The sequence below is a fragment of the Coenobita brevimanus genome, chromosome 86 (assembly GCF_032717465.1).
Source record: "Coenobita brevimanus isolate Jiangsu-jjx chromosome 86, ASM3271746v2, whole genome shotgun sequence".
Taxonomy (NCBI): domain Eukaryota; kingdom Metazoa; phylum Arthropoda; class Malacostraca; order Decapoda; family Coenobitidae; genus Coenobita; species Coenobita brevimanus.
In genome coordinates, this window is record NC_137039.1 from 30,222,262 (window position 1) to 30,240,630 (window position 18,369).

The window sequence follows — 18,369 nt, forward strand, 5'->3', positions numbered from 1 at the left end:
TTATTTCTATGTTGGTGCTTGGCCCACAAAAGTTTTATGTTTTCTTATTGTTGTTGTTTAAATGAGCAGACTTTAGCAATTTCTCCAGTCATTTTGTTTCTTGCTCTCTAGTCCCTTCCCCACCTCATGGAGATGTGGGAAAAGCGGTCTGGATGATGATGGTGATTTTGGTTGATGGTGATGATGATTTTGGTGTTGATGATGATGGTTTTGGCGATGATGTTGATGATTATGATGATGATGATGATGATGATAATATTGTTTTCTTGTTTTTTATTATGATGGTGGTAATGAATGGATGGTATTATTTCCTTGCAGAATATTTGGTCCACACTGAGGGCAGTAAGGGGATGAGTGGTGCTTCAGTTGCCTCGTTTTGATGGCAGTACATGTCCTCGCTCCTGGGCTTCCTTGGTAATGAGGAAAATGGTGTTTATGTTTATTAAACCTGAAAATACCATGTATATTTTCTTGAATCACCATCAGCTTGAGGATATCATTTTTATTTTAGTCATGTTACCTCCTGATGATTTTGCTGGGCTTAGGGGAAACCTTGTATAGTGAAGGGGTTACGGAAGTCTTTATCTAACCTCATTGTATGGTGAAAGGGGATAAGGAAGGTTGTATCTAACCCCCTTGTGTGATGAAGAGGTTAATGAATGCTGTATTTAACCCCTCCAGTTCAAAAATCCTATTCTAAGCTGAAGTAAATTAACAGGATGTAGCTAAATTAGAGTAAAGAGGATATTTTCAAGCTGAAGGGGTGAACAGAGTATATATTTTACAGCTCTATTAATGTGTATTTCTAAGGTGTTAATGTGTAAATAGTTCTGTGATAGTATGAGACTATATTTTGTGTAATACTGTGTAAAGTTTCAGGTATTTTCATTTGCAGTGTGTGATAATATGGTGCAGAGACATCGCTTTATATAAATTAACATGAATTGTTAGACATTGGTAACTTATAAATTAAGTACTAAATTTTCCTGTTCTTGTGAGTAGAATCATTGTGGTTTCCAGATACTTCTTGAAGAGTGAAGATAGAGTGGTTGGTAATTTGAGTCAGTTTAGTGTAAGACATGAGGTCCTAGAAAGAAAATAACAGAATTAGAAGTATTAATGCATATGATTTGTAGAGTACTAAATTAACTTAAAAATATTTTTTTAAGCTAACTTATGGAGTGGAGATTTTTCTGTTTGATGTCCATATATGTAGAGTGAGATCAAATTTCATATAAATATTTGTTTCATGAGTGCTCTGCTTTCTTCCATGCATATTGTTACCTCAAAAACCATGATTCAGTTAACCTAGTATTACTATAATCCTTGTACCTTAACTTGGCCCAGATATCTGTCCTTTTGCAGCTTATTTCACATAGCCCAGTAGCAGAGTTAGACAATACTGTGCTTCTGCATCCATTCCATAGCACTTCTTTGTGATTAGCACCATATTCTAATGTTGATCTACTGTTCCAGCTCAGCAATGATGATGGATAGAAGGCAATTTTAGGCCAAGTTAGAGTAGAAAGGGTGTTGTACCAGTGAGGATAACATTGTTTTTTACTGACCAGAATATTTTTTAGGAGTACACATCTGATAGGTGTTTAATATTTCCCCATTTCTCCATCTTCTTCCATATTGTTGATATTGTAGTGCCTTATATTGAGTGATTTTTGTGGTCATACAGTCATAGCTATGCTGAATATTTTTATAAAGATGCAGATCACCTGTACTTGTAACTAACCCCATTGCCGATGCTTGCAGGTGACCCTCTGTTGCAATGTGACCCTGCTTGTGTGAAGATGAGCTAGTGCAGTTTGTAGATAGAGGCATAGTTGGACATGTGAAAGGTATTTATGGGGAAGGTAGGGGTGGTATGGTAGTAGTTTTGGCAACGTAGGTGAAAAGAAGTGTAGTGTTCGCCGAGTAATATAGTAGATGGTTTTTGTACTTTGAAATGTATTTACTGTGTGAAAGTTTTGTATGGCTTGTTAGCAGTTGTGATTATGTAGATGTAAAGAAAGGCAGTGTATATTCTGTAATTTTGATGATGGTTATTAGTACGTTATTAAATATGTTGGATAATGGGTATTCAGCATTAATATTATGCCTTGAAGAGTTAAGATTTTGTTCTGTGGTACTCATGTGATGAATAGTGATACCAGTAGTAGTAATTGCAGCAGTAGTAGTGGTGATAGTAGTTGTACAGTGCTATGGTAATGTTATTTTTGAACATTTGATTATGGTAATGATGATTAGGATTGCCTTCTTCATAGGTACCAGTAGTTAATGCGTAATTTTTAAAAGAAATATTTATGAGTGTTACAAGCTTCACATTAAGGGTTTTGTTCTTTCTCATAATGGTTTGGATGAGTCAGTTATACTTTATGAAACATTATTATCTTTTGGAGTATTATTTGAAATGATTATGATTTTTTATTTTATTTTTTTATTTTTTTATACATCGTATGTCCTTTTGTTGATAAGGGCTAAGGCGTTGCCCCTGGGTAGAGGACTTAGGTTTTAGAGCATGTAGCACTTTATGACAGGATGCCCTTCCTGATGTCTGCCAATGACCATGGGTGGACTCAAACCATCAACCCTTTGGTCAGAGTGCTCTAATCTACTGAACCATGGCTGCCTTTGATTTTTTTTTTTTTTTTTAATCTCCATGGATGAAATCTGGGATAGGGCATGTGAAATTTGATATATAAGTATGGGGAATTTATTTGTAGATTCAGTAAATATTTTGATAAAGTTGTGGCCAAACATGTGATACAGAGAAAGGTAAGACACTGCAGTTTTTTTTTTTTTTTTTTGGTGTATGTAATAGATTGATGTTAAGATATACATAGTTGTGATTTTTTTTTAGATATTTTGTGTTTTGTGAAGCATACTTTCCTGAATCCATATAGTATTTGGAGATCTTGATATTTATTGTATTGCTTTTATCTGTATGTAGAATGCTGTGTTTTAAGTGAATATTCGGCAATAGATAGATAGATAGATAGATTTATTCAGTAACATTCCAGAAACTATAACACTATAAATTCATATATATATATTTTTCATTCATTCATTGCCAGATGCCATGTATCCCAAACGGGGTGGCCAAGGGCTTAGAGTTAATTGTTTTACAGGGAGGGGCACTAATCCTCCACCAACCCCACTTGACACGTAGGGAGAACATATATATATATATATATATATATATATATATATATATACTCTTGTCTTCTTCCTCTGTCATACTTTTCCTTGTTTCTGAATACTACTTCACCCAGTCTTCTACTGTGAACATTCTCTCTCTCTCTCTCAAGTTTTGTTCGTATTTAGTATCACAAAGTTTAGATTTATGATATCAGTACCTTTAGCTATTGCTGTATTTGGCTTACTCCTATTTAAGATTTTGAGTGAAGAAGCTAATGATAAAATAGTATATAAAGCACATTGTCATGGATGTTTGCTTCCCGATAAGTGCAAGTACTGTAGTAGAAGTGCGTGCCTGAAAACGTGAAATGTTCTGAATGTTTGTAGTTTGAGGGCTCTTCATATACAGTGCTGAACATAATCATCTGGTCGTAATAAGAATAATACGGTATATCATCATACTGAGGAGTACCATAAAATAATGATTGATCATATAGCTTGTTTAGTGTAATAATAATAATATCAGTGAGGTAAACAGTCGTATCATGAGAAGTCGGGCATCACAGTGATTGTATACGCGAAAACAAAAGTACAGTCGACCCCTACTATTTGTAAGGTTATGTACTAGACCCCCCCCCATGAATAAGTGAAACCCACGAATAATCCGTACCTTCCACAAAAATTGCTGGTTTCTCTGTTTCTACTATTCTCATTACCTACAGACCCACTATGAGACCTGTAAGTGCATTTCTATGGCACATTAATACTTCTAAAAAGGGCAGTACAGGATGATACACAAGCCTTTCTGGGTGCAGTGTACTGTACTCACCACGTGATGATGATAATAAGAGTTTGCCGTGTGCTGAACAGCACATACCTATACAGGATAACTATATAGGACAGTACAGTCATTTGCTTAATACTTGAGCTTGTATGACGCAAAATGCCAAGAGTGCGTTGGGGGGGTGGGGGGGTCAAAATATTAAATAATCAATTGTGCACGGGTTGGTTTTGAAAAATGTGAATTTAGGGTGGCAAAATGAACCGAATCCAGTGTCTTGCCACAGTGCATGACTTACACTTGTAGAGCGCACGAGGAAGTGATGCAGGTCACGACATTAGAGCGCCGTGAGATGTAGCGGGCGTCTGCAACTTCTTGCGGCTGAGCCTATCTCACACGGTGTATACAGTCTCCTTGTTTACACAAAACCACACTTCCTCCCCCTCCCCCCCTCAATAAATTTTAAGGTAAGGTGCTATTGTGCGAGTTATACTTCCGTATACATGTGTTTAATGTCCGATAACACATAGGCAAAATGACATTTGAGACGGCCACCTCACCAGTTAAAAGTTTCCCCATAAGGCATGTTATTTGTAAAGCATGAAATTTCTAGGGAGCGAGGTCTTCTGCTGCCCCAATTCTCGCATATTAAGTGAATGGACTGTATTTCTCACAGAAAACACGCAAAAAAATCACTTATGAACCAGCAGGAACAGCTGATGCTGTGGGAAAAGCTAGACATATCTTGAAACAATTTCCCAGAAAAATCCACGAACATGTGAACGTGCTGATGGCGAACCCGCAAAAAGCGGGGTTGACTGTAAAGCGACAAAATGTTCTAAATTCATTTATTGAACTTATACTCAAATGATAATATGCCAAGCCATTGTAGTGTATAACGAGAGTGTACTGTATAGCTAGAGGCAGTAATGGGTTAATAGTTACAGTATATGCAGTATGTGGGGGAAAAGGATTAGGAGGAGGATAATTATTTTCAAAGTTTAGCCATACCCAAGGTAATGTTTATTGTAGTAGACTGTACAGTGAGTGAAGCTGTGATATGCAACCTGTACCTCAAATGATCTTGTGCCTTAGGTGTAAACTACTCTCTATATATCTTAAGTGAACATAACATGTGGAAATTATTGCTAAGGTATATCTTATTTGTATAATACGAGAACAGTAATTTCATTATAGTATTATTGTAACAAATTTAAGCCACATCGGAAAGCATTTTCGATAACTGAATTTTCAGATACGCTTTGGCACTAGTACTTTAAATATTGTATTTTAATAACAAACTTGAGCCACATCAGGTAGAATTTTCGATAATTGGATTTTCAGATACACGTCAATGTTCCTAGGATTTGATTCTCGGGAACTAGCATATATTGTTTTGGATTTAGATTTTGATATTTGATTGTCACGTTTAACATTCTCATGGTTTTCATTGTATTATGTTGTACACTTTGGAACTGATTTTCTCTTTGGAGGTTTCCTGTGTATCAGTTGCATACGAATATTACCATTGTATGGATTTAAGAAATTAAAGATATGATGTGGATGCATACTCACTCTGCGTTCTTATATCTGGCAATGCAGCACACTAATGATTAGTGTGAGAGAGGGTGGGTAGGACCATGTATTGAGGATGGATCGGATGTGGGCAGAAAATGCCAAGTGTATTTTGGGTTAGGGAAGGTACACTGCCACTTGCCAAAAAAATCGCTTTGCTCTCAAACCGTGTGAAGATTAAAAGTACAGATACTGACTAAAAGAACTGCTGTTGTTACCTAAGTGATATCTGCCACATGTTCAGAAATACCGTCCACCACATGTTCAGAAATACCGTCATTACATTAACCATATTTTTACTCTTACTTCAAAATCCCAGGGTATATCGAAAGATGAATGTTGCTTTTAAGAAATTAGTTAACCTTCAGACAAGTAATCAGAACTGTGTATATTCAGTATTTTAACAGTTAAGTATTAATACTGAAATAGATTATTGTAATGTTTGAGCGGATTATTAAAGTAAGTACATTATTGTTTTGTAGAAGGAAGTATTGGAAAATATGATGCATTCTGTTCATATACTGAGTGTACATGTAGTAAGAATATTGCCAGTTTTGATAATCTCTGAATCATATAAGTTATACCATTATTTTTGCCCGTCGTAAAGTTGTGTTAAATCATTTTTATGAGAGCTGGATGTATTTCTTTATTATTATTGCTATTATTAATTTTATTTTTTCAATTTTTGTACTTTTCCTTTCCCTTACCTGGATTGTATGCTTTCCTGTAAAAGAAAGGGAAACTGGGCTAGAGTGATAGCGTTTGTTATATACGGTACTTTACAATGAAGTGTAGTACAAAGCAAGAAAGAGAAGAGAAGTATTTTACTGTATATGTAATGATTACTGACCTTAAGTGTTCATTCCATTCAGTGATGTTTGTATGTGTGTGAACCATTGCCAAAATAACATAGTATTTTTGGTAACTATGAGAGGATGGTTGTGTGTGAATGGCTTTGTCTGTGGGAGGGAGGGAGCCAAGAGATTTGATGATTTGAATGATGATGAATGAGTGGATGTATGACCCATTATACTGGGGGCTCCATTAATTTTTATACTTTTCCGGCATTCGTTTTTTCCTTCTCCAGCTCATGTCTTCTCCTTCACCTGATCTTTGAATGGATATGTTTCCCATTTTGCTGTGAAATCTCTTTGATAGTTTCTCCTTCTGTTGTGTTTTCCTTTTCCCATTACCGAATCCGAACCACTTTTTCGAATAATGGTGAAGTGAATGTTAGGATGATGTATATAATTTTACGTGAACTACAGTTTTACACATCGGGTGGGTTTTGTGTGTGAAAACTACCATATGTGAGGCTCTTACAACTGATAAAGTGCCCTATGAAAAAGAAGAAAGTTCCCAGTATCACCTGTACAGAATGCGGTGTAATGTGATTCGTTTCACAATTTCATCTATGCAAATAAACGTCTGCCATTGCAAAGAGATGAAGCTTTATTGTTATTAAGATGATTAGTTGGGCTTTAGTGGTTTATTTATTATGAGTTGTAGATGATGATATAAGCAACAACGGAGATTATTTTGTCAGTCTGGACTGAGCTCTAAATAAAATTCTAACTAACTGTTTGTACAGTATTATTTTGCCTACTTATGGTATCAGCAGTAAAAGCAAATGCCACATTATCACTTGAAGCCTTGGAGGACCAGTGACAAGGATATCATAGTCCAAATCATTTAAAAAGGAGGAAGAATGCAAGAAGAGTGACCAGAATAGCAGAGATGGAAGGAACATGCATCATTCTAGCATAGAGCAAGAGCTGAAGGGAGCCAGTGAGAGGAGAGGCAGTGTAAAAAAAAAAAATCATCCTGCTTCTAAGTGCTGTGTAGTATGTGATGAGTCTCCACACATAAGAGTTGTACTTCATACAGAGGTGAAGAAGGTCCCCCATACAAAGTCACCAATGGAGTTAAAGAAGGAATGGAGTCAATTCAGCACACACAACTTCTGTGGACCAGATTTTTGAAAGAGAAATAATGTGATCTTTCTAAAACAGATCACGAGAAAAGGAAACACCAAGAATATTAAGTTGCACCATACTTATCAACACACAATATGGCACATGTGGCAGGAACCATCACAGGCTAACATTTTTGGGAGAAGTTCTAGATGATTCCTAATATCTGTTGTAGTGACAGCTAGGAGGAATTAGGCTTTTTTTTGTTGTTGTTGTTGTTGACAGGATGTGATAAGATACCAACCACCACCAAAAGCTTATTAGGGTAGGCTGTTGGGTGAAGTGATGAATTGCCACCACAATGAGAACAGTAGTCATACTTTCATCATTTGTGTGATAATTATGATGGAGTAGGAGGGAGAGGCATTATTAGACTGGATAATTATGAACACTTGTGATTAAGGACATTTGATCAACACTTTCAACTGTGCCAATGACTTTTGGGACTTCTCACTTGTAAACACCTAGAGGGTACACTGTCAGACTTAACTTGGTTGAGCCAAATGTGTAATGCATGAGCATGGTGACATTTATCACCATGTGGTTGTGTCATTACGGAAATACTAAAAATACTAGGCCAGCCAGAGGAACAGGTCACTTGGAAAAACTTCAAGGGATGAAAAAAACTGATAAGCCATCCATGAATGAAGAGACACTCAGTGTTCCTCAAGACGAACAGATCTCCTCCCTACAAATTCTCTATTTCTTGATATAGGCTTAAAACCCCTTATTGCTGCTTGTTCCAGTGCCAGTATTACTTAGGGTATAGGCTTGTACCTCAACCTTCATAATATTTTCCAAAGCCAGTTTTGCATGGGAAGTTATGCCCTTACTCCTACTCCATCCACTGCCTTCACAACTAGTGCAACTTATGATGAGCTACCTCAAGAAGTAATTAGGCTTGGATCAGAGATTGTTTTTTCCTGTCCCTCCTCACCCTATTCTGGCTTAGCTGTGACTCCTCGTGTTCACCTGTATGAGAATAGTGAGTGATCCCTGCTGTATCTACTGACTGCCATAAAGACTTTTCACCTGTATGAGGAGAATAGTGAGTGATCAATACTGTATATGTTGACTGCCATAAGGGCTGATAATGGAATGGGACATCTTCCTGTGAAGGCATTGATATGCAGTAGCTGGGTGACTGCCACCCAGTTAAACAAACATCTTTCAAACCTCTTCCTGCCCTCTGAAAGGAGGATGGTGGACTACATGAAAAAGGCAAATTTAGCCTACAGTTTATGGGGCTCAAATTCAGATGAGCTTTGGAGCCACAATAATAACAGCCATGAGGGCACTTTGACCTATGTAGAAAGAACATTTTTGACAATTTCTTCATGGCTTAATAATAGAAAGTTGCATAAGGTGGAAAATTAATTATGTTAGGGATCAGGAGTCATGGACTGAGTAAGAACCAGGAATTTGAAGGACAGTTGATGTAATCAGGGAAGCTCAAATGCTGCCTGGTTGAAAACGGAGGCAAGATGTTCTGAGTGGTGCATGGAGTAAAGATTGAGAAGGTTGATTTTGCAGTGGTTGTGTAAGTGCAGCGCCAACAAGCATGTTTTTTGCATCACTTATTTCATGAAGGAAGTGCATTACAGTTATTTGTGTATATGAAATTAAGTTAATTTCTATGCAATGGGAGCCTGAACTGCCTGTTTATGAATCATTCAGTCCTTTATTGATCCATTAGGAGTCGAGGAACCTAGGACTACATTACTCAGTCATTACATGAGATGAAAAGTGATCATCACTTCCCTGAAGTGTATTATGAGAAATACTAAACTCAGTCATCCCCCAAATACAGATCCTTACGTGCTGAATGCCATACCATACTCATACCTGGTGTTTTGTTATATACTATGGCTATCACCCAACACCATAAATAGTTTCCTGGGTTACAGGAAATCAGTTAGCTTGTCACTCTGTCACCCATGGATGACATTACATCTGGATGGTATCTCTTAGACATAAACATCATACAGTCACATAAGAATGGGTCCATAATTTTTGTTTTGGAAAGTTCCACAAAATGGGAGGGGAGACATATCATCAATGTCTTTATCCTTTTCAGTCTCTACAACCCGAATAATTTGTGGGTAGTTATCTCTCCCCTGTCTTCAGGGACAGGACTGATGCAATCTTCATTCAATGGCCATGGGAATGTTTAATCTGGGGAGTTGATAATCAGCATTTCTGCATATCGTGAGTCATATCTGTCTGTCAGCATGAGCACTGTCCTTGAGAATAATAGAGATAAAATTGGGGGACAAGTCATTGCCCTACTGAGAACAAGTCAGCTTGGTAAACAAGAAGTCCATCAGTGTGTGAGCTAATGACCACAATGTAAGTGACAATGCAAACAGCTCTCATTTGTACTAAGGCCATCAAGTATGCACAGTCAGGCATACCAACTCCTACAGTTACAGTGTAGACAGGCTCAAGTTTTCTAAAATATACAAGGTGCAACTGCTCCTACATATTCCCTACAAGTCATAAAAGGTGACAAAACTGGGCAGGAGTGGGGTGTCTAAAACCCCCAGTGCTTTGTATTGGCATAGGGATGGGAAAGTCCCACTACCCAGCAATTATAATGCAAGCAGCATCATAGCTCATACAGTGCAGTTGCTATTTTGGTGTATGCTGTATATGCAGAAATGGCCAATACATTTAGCTGCATCTCATGGCAAGTGCTTGATAAATGATTCCCGATCTTCATGGGTTAGTAAACAAAACCTTATGCAGAAAACACCTCATACGATCTGATGGCTACAGATTCATAGCATGATCTCTCGAATATGGGAAAATAAAACAAAGACTATAAAAAGTACTCTTTACTGTCACCATAAAAGATTAGATGAAAGGTTTTATACTCTTCATGTGAATGCCTTCATCTAGATACAAACAGTTATGTAAAAATACTCTAAATCTTCTGTACTAGTGCACTGAGTGGTAGCGGAACAATCTCTGGCTCTCGTATGCCCTAGATAGTCCACACAACACTCCGGCCATCATTATCATCATCATTGGTAAATATTAGGTTTCAGCTCACAATCAGGTATGATATTTAATGTGTGTGTGTGTGTGTGTGTGTGTGTGTGTGTGTGTGTGTGTGTGTGTGTGTGTGTGTGTGTGTGTGTGTGTGTGTGTGTGTGGCCTGAACTGGGGAGGGTCTTTTCTGTGGCTTTTACATTGCAGTATATTTTTTAAATACTTCATAAATCTCCTCCCCTCATCTTTATTTACCTAGTGCTAAAAAAGCATTTGTGATAAAAGTCACAGGGAGGGCCCCCTTAATTTGGTCAGATCATGTAAAAACACACACACACACACACACAAATACGGTATTAAAAAAAAAAAATGTATACCTGACTGTAAGTTGAAACTTAATAAAAACCCATCATCACTGGTGACATGAGCAAATTATCAACAGGTTCTGAAGCCTGTGGTTAGAGGGGCAAGGATGAACAAAACTTGTGTAGAGATTAGGAACATTGATCCTTCGTAACCTTATGCTCTCTTGAATATCAGGAAAGCTTCAACCACTTAAATCCGAATGATTTCCTGTTTAGTTAACTCTTGCTGGTCCCAGTTGATTTTATTGAGCTCAAGAAAGGCCTTTTGTACTGAGAGGGTTTATTAAGGCTATATCCAACCCTTTCAGCTTGAAATGTCTATCCTAAGCTTAATATTGTCAGGAGTCAGCAAGAACAAACTTGTAAAATATATCACCGTGTTCAATAGTCGTTTGTGATGAGAAAAGTTCATCAACAGTCCAGGTAAAATCTAATAAGTATCTCACAGCTGGACTATAACAAGCATATTCACTGTACACAGCATGGCAGTATATAAAAATAACGTAATTACACATGGTGGTTGGGGCTGTGGTGGGGACACCTTAGGAATGATAGTCAGTGAGTGTGTGAGGAGAGGAAGACCAAGAGCAAGATGGAGGGATACAGTAGAAGAGTACACTTGTGAACTATAGTTCCTGCCCACCCTCTAAAAGTCTAATTGTACCAGTGGTTGGAGAGGAGTCAGGGCCAAGTTTTCAAACTGAACAAAAGTCTGTTGTCAAGTGTTAAAGGGTAGTTTGAATCTTTACTACAGTTGATATATTTTCATCAGATGGAGATTTTCATCCTTCTGCAACTTGTTTAATCTAGCTCAGAGGCAAAATAAGATAGTACTATAGTCCTGCAATCTGTTCGTAACACTGTGACTAGCACGTTATTCAGTGTTACTCTTTTTGCATATCTTGGCATTCATAATTGAGAGGTGGCAGTTTTACACCAAATTACAGTGAACAGAGTATAGACTACATGATAAACAGTTTTCAATGACTCTTACTTGTGCTGCCTCAAAAAAAAGAAAGAAAAAATATCGAACTACAAGCAAATGGTTCTCCTTCAGTGGGAAAGGAGATCCGGATGATGATGATGATGATGATGATAGAGGTAGAGGGTGAACAGAAGCTATGGGTCAGGACTGCACATAAGAGATGGCAGTTTCGATTCAAAGAAGGGGGTGGTGATACAGGAGCTTTGAGGCAGTACTCTTGTATGAGCTCTGGGATTAGGCATGTGACCCTAGAGTGCAAGTGAGATCAAGGAATGGGATTCTCTAACGTAATTATGACTGACTTCCTCTTGTAACCGTGATTCATTTAGCCAGGATGAACAAGGCAAAGAGAGCACGGAGTCTTCCAGTACCTCTAGTTCCTCCTGCAAACAAATCTAAGTTACGACAGGGTATTGATTGTAAATGTGTCTGAGAATCCCACTCCAGACTCACTACCCATGCTGTGCTCATTGTCAACCTATCAGCTAATCAATCTGACCAACCCATAAAGATGACATGGTTGAATACATCTTGTAATACTGTAGTTGCACATACGTGAAAATACTCTTATCATCACTACTTGCTGTATTCAAGTAGAGGAGAGACAAAAGCTTATAAAAAAAAAAAAGAGTATCTTTTTAGTACAAAGTGTGAGCAGCATCATGTCATACTTACGACATTTTGTAAACACTAATTTCAAATGAGTTAAGTTCATATCCCATTATTAACAAAATGAAGCCTTCTCTCACTAAAACTGTAACTAACATCAGTATTAAAAACATATGCAATGGCTTCACAACATGATGCACCTGCTTCTTTGTATTCTATATGAAATATAAAAATAAATTTCGTTTCTCGCATGTTAAGCACCATAAGGTTTCCCTATCGACATACTGTGTGTGTGTGTGTGTGTGTGTGTGTGTGTGTGTGTGTGTGTGTGTGTGTGTGTGTGTGTGTGTGTGTCCACATTTATGAATACTGTACTGTGGAAAGTCATATTGCAAAAATTTTGTGTGTGTGTGTGTGTGTGTGTGTGTGTGTGTGTGTGTGTGTGTGAGAGTGAGGGAGGGAGGGAGGGAGATATGCCCCCACCGCACCCCCAGTGCCCTATGATGCAGCCACCACCTTGAGTTTGGACATCATAAACAGTTGCAGGTAGGCACTCTGGAGAGGGCGATTTCTAGCGAGATGTAGAAGGGCTTCCTCCAGAGTGAACCACTGCCGGCGGCGACCTGAAAGAAACGCACACTTTATTAGTTGGTACATACACTTTATTGTCCTGAGACACACACACACACACACACACACACACACACACACACACACATACACATACACACACACACACACACACACACACACACACACACACACACACACACACACACACACACACACACACACACACACACACACACACACACACACACACACACACACACACACACACACACACACACACACACACACACACACATCATCATCATTACAGTACAGTATATCATCACCACTATCACCATTACTGCTGTCATCACCATCACTGTTTTGTGTAGGCTATACAGTGAACTCTCAGTTATCTGTCGTCTAAATATCTGGCCCAGTGCAATACCTGGCGCTGCTGGCTCAGCTCTATTAAAGCAATATCCAGTGCCAAAATGAGACGTAACTGGCGGTTCTGTGCAATATCCAGCATTGAGGTGCATCAACTGGCTCATAAACGGTAGTCAGCCGGCCCTGAATTAATGTGTTACAGTATTTTATCGTTATTGTATTTTATAAAGTTCCATCTTTTACTCATGGGAAGGTTTTTAAAATAGAGGTTTAAGACAAATAATAATGCAATATCTGGCTCGATGTCGAATATTGGGCTGATGGGGGGTACTATGCAATATCCACTGTTTTGCAATATCCAGTGTAGTGCATGGCTGAATTATGCCAAATAATTAAGTTTATTGTAACTGGTCACTTGGGTCACAGATATGGCTCTGCAATGAATACAGAGTGTGAGTCTGGGTATGAAGATTAGTGAAAGAACACAAGATATATGGATAAATACCATATTATAAACCTTCTGGCTGCAAATATTTTTCTCACATCAAGAATATTGTAAGGTATTAGGCTGAATTGAATGCCTAATTGTGCAATGACACAACCAGAATGGTAGTGAGAGTTGCACTGATATATAGCCTGGCCATCCCAAATTACCTGAACTAGAATGGTAGTGAGAGTCGCACTGATATATGCCTGGCCATCCAAAATATCCTGAAGAATACTTGCGGACCTCCTTAAAGCGTTCTCCTTGGGCCACGCCACTTTAGAAATCCTAGCAATGCCCCTGTAAAAGCATTCATAGCAGCTAAAGGGCTGTTTGAGAAACTGAAATAGATTCAACCCCTGACTGCTAGGATTTTCCTTACCTTTAAGATAATCTCCAGTGTTAGCCTGAACAAAATACTTGTACCTAAGTTCCTCCAGAGCAGGAAAAAGGTTACAAAAAAACTGGGTAAGGGCAGTTAGTGGACTCCAGCCATAAAATGGTGTTGTATGCATCAGCCTGAGCCTCACCAAGTGTTGCCTCTGGGTAGTCAGTGTGCTCCTCAGTGACCACGAAGATGTACACAGCTGTCCGGTGCTTCTTCAGGCCCGAGTGATGACATGACTGTTTGCAGAAGACATCCATAATAAAAAAGTGCTAGATACTACGCAGTACAGTACTGTACAGCCTACAAGATCAAAAGTTCTGAGCATGACATGGAAAGGCATACAGATTAATATTAATTTATAAAGTTTAGGATATTGGAGGTTTGACTCCTATAGTGTAGCAGCAGTACTCCTGAAACTCTTTTATACATAATCAAATATCCTCTCATTAAAATAATGTAGTTTCATTATGTGGGCATTACTCACCCATCTTAATAACATAATGGCGGTGTAGAACAAGACAAGTAATACATTGATATACGATACCCCTAGATGTGATACCCCGGCTTAATGATGGGGGTAGAAATTGCACCATACCCCACCTAACAATGGCCAAACCCTGGTTTAACGATGGGTTTTTATTTTTATTTTTTTACCGATTTTGATGATATTTTAGACTAAAATTCTGTGTTTAGGTTGATTTCTATCTATCTATCTATTGCCAGATGCCTCAATCCCGTTTGGGGTGGCCACAAACAAATCGCCTCCAAGTCGCCCTGTCCCCCGCCATTTCACTGCCCTGCTCCCAACTCACACCCCCCTCTCTCATATACCTCTCCACCCCATCCCTCCATCTCATCCTCGGCCTCCCCCTCCCTCTTCCCCCCTCCACCTCACTCATATACACTCTCTTCGTCAGTCTTTCACCCTCCATCCTCTCCACATGGCCAAACCACCTCAGTGTGTTCCTCATAACGCTTCCTATCACATCCACATCCACACCACAACGCTCCTTTATATCCTCATTCGTCAGCCTGTCTCTCCACGTGACTCCACAGGCTCCTCTTAAATAACTCATTTCCACTGCTCTCACTCTTGACTTGTGTCCTTCCAACAATGTCCAAGCTTCACTATTTTTAGACTTAGATTAATGTGTTTTAGCCATAGGTGGGGCATTGTCATTTTGGAGTATAGTTTACTAAGCTTGATTTTTTTTCCAGGCTTATATTTGGCGATATTCAGATTTTATTTGTTGGTTTCAGTGAGTTATTTACAGGTGTTAGGCATAGGTTAGCTTCCTTGACAGTTGTTAGGCCATTTAGATTGGTAAATGGTCCATGTTGAATATATACATGTTAAAAATACCCTGATATACCCTGCCTAACGATGGGGTTTTAATAGTTAAATTGGGGTATGCCTGTACTATTATTATTATTACCATTTTTATTATTATTATTATTATTATTATAATTATTATTATTATTATGGAATGTAGGGGGTGCAAATGATAAGGTGAAAGAGGGAGAGGGAGATTGTCCAGGTGCTTGAAGGTGCAAAAGTGGATGTATGTGGATTAACTGAGACTAAATGGCATGGCGAGAGTATGAGAGAATGGTAGTATGGATGGGGTATATGTGCAGGAGTAGGTGAGAATGAGAGGGCAGAAAAGGGTGCAAGTACTGATGTGTGCAAGAGATGGAAAGAGATGTAAGAGAGTATAGATCACTTGGTTCAAGGATTGTGTGGGTAAGATTGAAAGTAGGATTACAAACATGGTCAATTGTGTGCGTGTATGCACCAACACAAGATCGTGCAAGTAGAGTGAAAGAAGAACACTTGGCAATTGTGGAAGCATGCACGAAAAAGTCTGAGAGGAATGAGAGTGTTTTTGATTGGGGATATGAATGGAAAAGTAGGGAATGGGAAGGTGGATAGAGTAGTTGGTGAGTGGGTGTGCCTGCAAAAGTGAATGAGAATGGCAGTGCTCTGGTGGACAGTTGCGCAGGGAGGAGGTTGATCATAGCCATTACCCCCTTTAGGCACCAAATGATCCACAGGTATATGTGGTGAGTGATGAGAAGTGTGAGTGGTGAATTGCATGAACAGAAGGCAATGATTTATTATGTGTATGTGGACGAGAGAATGAGAAGGTATGCAATGGATGCAAGAGCATACAGAGATTGGAAGAGTGGACTTTCAGACCACCACTTGATGGTGGTGAAAGTCAAGGTTCAAGTGCAATGGAGGAATAGAAGGAGGGAAGGACAGGAGGAAGTAGTCCTTACAACAAGGGTAGGAAGGCTGCAAGAGGTTGAAAAAAAGAGAGAAGTAGAGGAGTGACTGGGTAAATATGATTTGAAGCAGATGGGGGAGTGGAAGGTATGTGCAAGATATTCACAGAAGAAATCTGAGCAGCATGTGAGGTGGTGAGTGGGATGAAGAGAAGACATAAGGGGGTGCAGGGAATTGCATGGTGGAATGAAGAGGTGAGACAAGCTGTGGTGCAAAAGAAGAAAGCATATAGTGAGTGGATGGGAAGCAGAGGCATGGAGGAAATTATGAGATGGAAGAGAGAGTTATATGTAGAGAGTAAGAGAGTTGAAAAGATTAATAAGAGAAAGTAAGAAGAGAGTGGATGAGGAATTTGGATGGAATTTGAGTGTAAAGTGGAGGATATGTAAGAAAATGTTCTGGAAGGAGCTGCAGAGAGTTAGACAGGGTGATAAAGATGTTAGTAGGGGAGTGAAAGATAAAAATGGTAGATTGATAGTGGAGAAGGGAGGAAAAGTGAGCAGATGGAGAGAACACTTTTAAGGAACTGTTAAACATAGCGAATGAAAGTAATGTGCATACTGTATAAGTGTCTGGGAAATGGCTCAGAGAAGGAGGGAGGTGAGAAGGGAGGAAGAGATCAGTAGGTTGGAAGTAGTGGAAGCAATGAAGAAAGTGAAAATTGGGAAAGCTCCAGGTATTGATGGAGTGTGTGGTGAAATGCTGAAGCATGGGGGAGAGATAGTAATAGAATGTATATGGATGATGTGCAGATTGGCCTGGGAGGAAGGTAGAGTCCCAGAGGATTGGAAGTCAGGCATAATTATTCCCCTGTACAAAGGAAAAGGGGAAAAAGAAGTTTGTGTGGTACTCATAGGGGCATTTGTCTTCTTAGTGTAATAGGAAAAGTATATGGTAGGATACTTATTGACAGAGTTAGGGAAATAACAGAGGAATTAGTTGGTGAAGAGCAGGAAGGTTTTAGGAAGGGAAGGTTTTAGGAAGGGAAGATATTGTGTAGATCAGATATTCATCTTTAGGTCTTTAACGGAAAAGTTTCCAGAGAAGAGAAAGAAATTGTATGCAGCCTTCATGGATTTGAAGAAAGCATATGACAGAGTGGATAGACAAGGAGTGTGGAAAATATTAAGAGTATATGGAGGAAATGGGAAGTTGTTGAATGCCATGAAGAGTATGTATGAGGGTTCAAAGTGAGCTGAGTGGCTTTCTATCTGAATTTAGGATTGAAACAGGGATGTGTCATGTCTCCATGGCTGTTCAGTCTGTATATGGATGGGTTATAAATGAGGTACAGTGTAGGACAGTGGATGTTGGAGCGGCCCAAATGAGAGAAGGCAGCGTTTGGAAATTTCCTGTACTGTAGTTTCCAGATGATACTGTATTGTTATGTGAAGATGAAGGGGAGCTGCAAGGCTTAGTGAATGAGTTTGGGAGAGTGTGTAAGAAATGGAATCTAAAGGTGAATGTACGGAAGAGCAAATGATGGTCTTCGAAAGAAATGAAGTAACTGAATGTACTGTGAGGCTGGATGATGAGGAAATGGAAAATGTGAGTGCATTTAAGTACTTGGATAGTGTGATGAGAAAGGATGGAAGTTTGGAGGACGAAGTGCTTGAAAGGGTGCAACAAGGAAGACAGGATACTGGTTTGTTGAAAGCATTGATAAGAAATAGGGAAGTGAGCATCAAAGTAAAAAAATTGCTGCATGGTATTATTGTGATACCAACTCTGATATTTGGAAGTGAAGCTTGGACCTTGTTGGAAGAACACAAGTCAAGAGTGAGAACAGCAGATATGAAATATTTGAAAGGAGCATGTGGAGTTACATGGATG

The 18,369-nt window shown here is 38.9% G+C and overlaps 2 protein-coding genes across 3 annotated transcripts in view; one reads left to right on the forward strand and one right to left on the reverse strand.

Annotated features, from left to right (window-relative positions):
* Rip11 (Rab11 interacting protein) overlaps positions 1-365 on the forward strand; it is a 76,038-nt gene extending 75,673 nt beyond the window's left edge. The window contains exon 16 of the mRNA XM_080280810.1: positions 319-365. Coding sequence (XP_080136936.1) covers positions 319-337 — 19 coding nt within the window. The 3' untranslated portion in view covers positions 338-365. The remainder of the gene's footprint in view (positions 1-318) is intronic.
* Positions 366-10,559: 10,194 nt separating this feature from the next.
* Positions 10,560-18,369, reverse strand: part of LOC145410533 (uncharacterized) — a 70,425-nt gene continuing 62,615 nt past the window's right edge. For both annotated transcript variants that reach the window (XM_080280647.1, XM_080280646.1), the window contains 2 exons: positions 14,389-14,482; positions 10,560-13,055 (listed from right to left, as the gene is read on the reverse strand). In XM_080280647.1, the coding sequence (XP_080136773.1) occupies positions 12,931-13,055; positions 14,389-14,482 (219 nt within the window). In that variant the 3' untranslated portion in view covers positions 10,560-12,930. The remainder of the gene's footprint in view (positions 13,056-14,388; positions 14,483-18,369) is intronic.